At 36.4% G+C, this 6,243-nt stretch overlaps 1 protein-coding gene across 1 annotated transcript; it reads right to left on the reverse strand.

The window, feature by feature from the left end:
• Positions 1 to 1,304: 1,304 nt before the first annotated feature.
• On the reverse strand, positions 1,305 to 3,179 carry Gasu_61660 (uncharacterized protein). The gene has a single exon (XM_005702651.1). The coding sequence runs from the start codon at positions 2,523 to 2,525 to the stop codon at positions 1,398 to 1,400; it is 1,128 nt and encodes a 375-aa protein (XP_005702708.1). The 5' UTR covers positions 2,526 to 3,179; the 3' UTR covers positions 1,305 to 1,397.
• Positions 3,180 to 6,243: the final 3,064 nt, after the last annotated feature.

Consider the following 6,243-nt stretch of genomic DNA (forward strand, 5'->3'; position numbering starts at 1 on the left):
AGTTCTACTTTCAAGGGATCAATCTCAAGGCTCTATATGGAGAAATAATCTAATGTATGTTGACGATTCTATTGCAAGATTATATAGAGGTTGGCCCTCAAAGTCACTCCTTAGAATGGGATCACAAGCTGTCTCAATTTTCAATAGTTGTAAAAGCTACGCTGCGAGTCAATTTGAACAATATCTTCTTGACAACAAAGAAAAGTAGATTTCCCATTACAATCATAAAATAAGAGTCTTTGCTGTAAATATATGCTTCTTTTCTAGCAAAATGGTGGATAAATCAAAAGGAGACGAAAGGCTTCGTATAAGTCGAGATTGAAGAGGAATTGCAAAACTGGCACGAGACTCATTTGAATGCTCTCCATTTTTGACGAGTAAAATCCAGAAGAAGCTAACTATCCATCCTTTCATAAACAAACTTCAAACATAATCACATTGCTTTGATATGGCTATTCTTCATCATCTCGGAAATAACAACTGTTGTTGGGTTACTCTATTCTTTCGTTTTATTTGGTATCACAAGTATTTGAAGTGGAACGTAGTTGGTTGGATTGGAATAGCCTTTGTAACATAGAATTCAATTGTATAGGACTAAAAATTGGGAAGAATAAGACTTGCAAAGGGTATTGGCTTCGTATCGACTTGTGAGTCTTTCCTTATTGGTTTCAGAAAACCAAGGATATTCTTTGAAAGTGCAAAATTTACTTGTATGAATTGAACATAGTCTACCAACTTAAGCTATGCTTTTTTTGGATTGAAGATTCGCTGATTGAGGCTATAAAACTCAAAAGAGAAAAAGGTTGTCCTCAATCTTAAAGTCAAATGTCATATAGCTGGTAGCGTCAATCCAAACTTTTGTCAAGTGTACAATAAAATGTGCCTATGATTAGAACAACAAACGGTTAGAAATTGCACAATCATAGACCAAGAACTATTTGGTTTTGCTCGTGATTTCTCTATGAAAAATTTCTCATGCAGCTGTTACTTTTTTGCTTTTTTTTAGCAAGTGCATGTCAGGTAAAACTACGAGTCATATCTAGCAATGGCAAAAACACACAAGATCTTCCTGTTTGAAATTCTGCAAGTGCGTTCTAATCAACCATTGAAATTTTATGCCGTTTGACTGATATTCGCTGGTATGTTATGAACCTGCGTATATTGCTGGTGACTTTCTTCGAGGATAGAAAGAGTATCTGCATCTTTTCATCTCTGATGGACAAAAGTGGAGGTAAAAGCTGTCGTCTTTCTATGATTACAAGATAGCAATGGATCATTATGAAAGAGGAAGAGAAAAAGAAGTGCCCAAGATAGGTACATCTAAAGGTAAATGATGTACTCAATTTCAATTGAGATACAACAAAATACACAACTATTGTTTATCACAAAACATCCATCTAGTCACTAAAAGTTTCACTGTCGTCATCAGGAGACTCATATAAATGTAAGGGACCCCCTGCAATAACCGAAAACAAACCACATGGTTGAGCTAGTTTTTCATACTCTTCCTGAAAATGTTCCAAATCCATGACAGAAGAAGAAGGTTCAAAAACAATGTGAACGAGACCATTTTTGCCAGGTTGACCAACATCACCAAAGTAACTTCCTCCTGCGCCTCCTTCTCCATTAGAATACAACTCGTACTCGTATGGCTTCCCTCCAGAACCACCTCGTGAAGTTGCTCCATTGCCTCCAGAACCTCCAACTTTTACAGTAGGTCCACCTCCACTACCACCGGCGCCACCACTACCCGGACCACTCGTACTACCAGGATTACCACCTCTACCACCGCCACCAGACAAGTCGATGAAAGTCGAACTTTCTCCGCCTGTTCCTCCATATCCTGGGTTGCCTCCATCTCCACCTTTACCAACGAACAGCTTCTGCTTCCTTCCAGGTACTACAGTTGTATCTCCAAAAGCGGTGCCACCTGCACCACCACCACCTCCACCAACGGGAATAGCAGAACAAAGCGTTACGCGTGAACCTCCAGCACCACCTCCACCACCTCCACCAATAACCAAACCTCTGGCTTTGTGGACATGTTCAGGTATTGTCACGACGTGTAAACCAGGACTATCAAACGAAAGAGAAACTTCCGGTCGAACTTGTCCTATCTGAGTAAGGAAAGAAGCAGGAGCGTCATCTTGCAAAAAGGGTTCCAACGAGCTTTCTTCCAAATATCCTTGAAACTGAATACGATGACCTCCTTGAACAGACTCATAGACTCTTCCTTCTGTCAACGAAACATTTTCTAGAGGACACAAACTGGGAACAAAACTTGGATCCAGCAAAGTATCATTTACTTTCAAACTAGTTTCTTCAAAGCCAGATTCCCTACAATCTGGAATATCTGCTGTTATATTCACTGGAGGAAATAAGGTAGTGGAAAAGACCTTGTACAAGGTACGGTTATTTATCAAAACCTTACTTCCAAATATCACATGGATATCGGGTCCTCTGGGAACTTGTACTGTATAAATACTGGGATGAGAATAACCTATTTGGTGACATTCTCCAAGCATCAGAATACATGAAAGAACCAGAAAAATTCTCCAATACATGAAGAGAACTCCCAGGGACTTGAACCGAAATCATAGACTACTTTTCAATTGTCATTTGTTTGCTTCTTTCAACGAGACAATTGTTCAGTACGCGTGGATGTCTACCTGACGATCAGCTTCCTCTTTGGATTTCATTACTCTTAGTAAGCAGTCTCCCACTATTAGGGTGTTCATTCAATTCTTCTACGGAATGAGAAAAGAGTTCAACTTTGAATTAGCACTTGTTTTATGCTTGAGGACTATATCTTTGTTATAGAATAGAGAGATCATTTTTGATTGGTCAAGGAAATGAATAGGAAAAACAAACAATAAAACGTGTAAACGCTGCGATACGAGTGCAAAGTCATGCTGAGATTGATACACGTTGTTATCCTTTCGACATCAGCATCTTGCGAGTTCGTAGGAATCGCTCTAAGGACCACACTCTTGCAGTGTTCTATCAAGCCTTCTTTTGAATCATAGAGTCTTTTTGAAGACATTCCTTACTGGAGAAACTTTGTGACGTCCGTAATGAAGAAAGAGTGGAGTTTAAGTTGTCCGACAATTACTCAGTCATTAGAAGGAATCCTCCTCCAAACTATTATATCAGTAAAAAAGAAAAGTACAAGTAGATGCCAGGCCGACTTACTTTGAGAAAGTAAAGTTTGGTTTTTACTTTATTTGGCACTAGTTGTAGCAAGGAATCTGAAAAGACATGACTTTTACTGGTCTTTAATGTTTCCCTTGCCATCTAGAAGTCTTTTGATATTCTCTTTGCCAGTAATGTTCACCGAAAGGATCATCACCACTAAAGGAAACGCCGACGCTTTTAGCGTTGTGAATGGTTTTAGCTAAAAATCTGGCTTCATTCTCTTGAACTCTCTCATAGAGTTTAGTTACTGAGTCGTTCATAAAAGGGATATTGTGTATTTTTGTATAAGAGTACCCTCCATGTTTGAGGTATTTATGTGCCACGTAGCTCAATGTTTTTTTCCCTAGTCTGAGTTCCGCAACAAGTCTATGGGAGTCATTTGAAGTTTCAACATGTATCTCTGTTGAGTCAGTAGGTTTGTAAAAGTAGTGGTCCAAGTATTTTGATGTTTCTAGAAAACTTTGCACCTTTCAAAGCTTAGCTTAATAGTTGTCTTTTGGCTCGTGCTGTTTTATATTCGAGTGTGTTGAATATAATGAAAAGCTCCAGTTGAGTTTATTGAATGTTGCTTTCTTCTTGGTTAGTTACTATATTGCAGAATTCTGGCTTGGGAGCAACCTTTGTTGAATCCATTTTTGTGTGTCGATATTTAATGCTTCTTTAATCCGAAACTGTTGGTCGTTTTCTTTGACTCGTGCAATTGACTCTTGAGACTCTTTATACCTTTTCTATTCATCGAGTAAAAGACTTGTGTCCAAGTGTATGGTTTACTCCTTTTTGATGGTTACATAGAGATTATGTGTGAAGCTAGTATTGATATTCTAGAGCCAATATTAAGACATCCATTGAATAGTATCTCCAACACTAAGACACCGTTGTGATTCAGAATATTGCCACTTGATATATATATGATAGAGATATATAGCTACATAGATATATATAGAGAGAGAGAGAGAGAGAGAGAGAGAGAGAGAGAGAAGTTGAAATACTATTTTCATATCAAGAATGAGTCGTTTTCGTACCCTTTATTGATTCATTTCATTGTCATTCTATAGGGAAATATTCAAATTCTCTATCTGCAGGAAGCATGACCATAACAATGAGGATTTCACTGTTTTGGAACAATAAAATAAGAGCTAGAGTTGATTTATAAAAACTATAGCTGTTTCACAGATAAAAGTATTCAACACATTCTCAGAGGACAAGGGAGTGAGGAGTGGTTTATAATAGAGTGGACAAATTGAAAACAAAATAATAGTTGTGCCAGCGCAAGCAGCTTGAAATCAACAAAAAAGATAAACAACAAACACTCCAAAATTGAAAATGGTGGTCAAACGAATTGGAATTGAAAGTTGCTAATCATCCCAATCCATAGATTTTCAGTCCTACAAGAATACCCAATAACCAAAATGACACTGAAAAAGGGCTACATTGATCTTAAAGTCAACTCTCATTGACCAACTTATGATGGAAGATGTGACACTAGTATCCAAAGAACTGAAAGCATTTCGAGAAAGAGAGCAGAATATAATAAGAAGAATGACGAAGTATAGAAGACTCTATACAAAAAATTGAATTTAGTAAACTCAAATTATCAACCATTCCACTCAATAAAGAATGGTTACGACGAAAGAAACTGAACAAAATTCAATAAACTAATGAAACCAGTATAGATTTTAAGAAATATTAGACAAACACTATTTCCCTGGATTTCAAGAAAGAGTTCCTGAAAACTTTGCCAATGCGATGTTGTGATCAGCTTGATAAGCTTTTGCTCTCCTTTTTGGATTCAAAGAAGCTTATGACTTTGCATTGACTTTGGAGCATCAAATGTCTAAGTATTACAAAATATGGTCAAATGAAAGCAAGGTAGAAAAACTTTGAAAAAGCAGAATGCCAAGTATTGTCTCCATCCATAGGTATTCAATAGATGAATGAACTATTACCATTTTAAAAGATATTGTTTGAAACGTATCCATATGTCCAAGGAACAAATTGCCTTTTTGCTTGAGAATTATTTCCACTTTTACATTGTCAGCAGTTGTTCTTTGGCATTGATGGAATTGTTGCTTTTTGTCTTTTATGTATCGACCCTTGTTATTGTTGTTTATTGATTTTGAAATAGAATATCCAAGTTTTTTTTCAAAAAAAATATTCCTATGTTATCAGCCATGGAATGCTTTTCAATATTCCATAGTGATTTCGGATATTTCAATCTTTCTTTCCACACAATATAATTGTATGTTTATTTGATTCAACGATGTTCTTACTCTTTTGTTGTTTCGTAAAGGTCTTCATTTCAAATATCTTCAACTGATTCATCTCTTTCACAAACTAGTTGCATCATACGAGTTTCTCAAAAAAGGTACTTTTCTCATATTCCTTTGGTTTCCTACGCAACAATTTCTTGGAGATACAAATGAACTTTCCAATCTTACTCACATTTCTCTCTTTTTCAACTGCTTTAAGACTCATAGGAAACAAATTTTCGTATCGAAGGATGACTTGCAATAGTAGTTCCACAACATAGCTGATGATTGAAACGGGTATGATTCTACTTTTCATCCAATGAGTGAATCAATCAGCAACTTGCCTATTTTCTAGAGTTTTGTTATATTCCCTTAGACAATTCACTACAAGAGAATAATCTAGAAGAGCTGCTATCTTTCTTTCTTCTTGAATATTGTTTCGTGGCAAGTAGATTCAAATCAGCAAATGAAGCCCAATCCATTTCTAAGAGTTTTCAAATCAGTGTTCTGAAGTAGCTCACAACGCTTCCTTAAAAAGATAATCTTGAGTTATGTCAATCATTGGTCGACATTTTGATTTATGAAAGGGACATAAAATCTTACAATAGCCTATTCACCATCTTTGTTGGATTAGTCACAAGACACTGTGTTTTCATTCAAAAAATACAAAGAAAGTATCTTCTTAAAGATCCCTTTTTTCTATAAGATGATTTCATAAACTGCGATGATAACTTTTTTTGAGAAAAGAGTGGGACGTACAATGTATCTCTTACCAAGTTGAGTAGAATAGGAAAACGAC

This window comes from Galdieria sulphuraria (genome assembly GCF_000341285.1).
Source record: "Galdieria sulphuraria unplaced genomic scaffold scaf_99, whole genome shotgun sequence".
In the NCBI taxonomy this organism is placed as follows: domain Eukaryota; phylum Rhodophyta; class Bangiophyceae; order Galdieriales; family Galdieriaceae; genus Galdieria; species Galdieria sulphuraria.

Excerpts from the sequence above, each read along its gene's own strand:
- Gasu_61660 (XM_005702651.1), bottom strand. The coding sequence starts at position 2,525 with ATGCTTGGAGAATGTCACCAAATAGGTTATTCTCATCCCAGTATTTAT.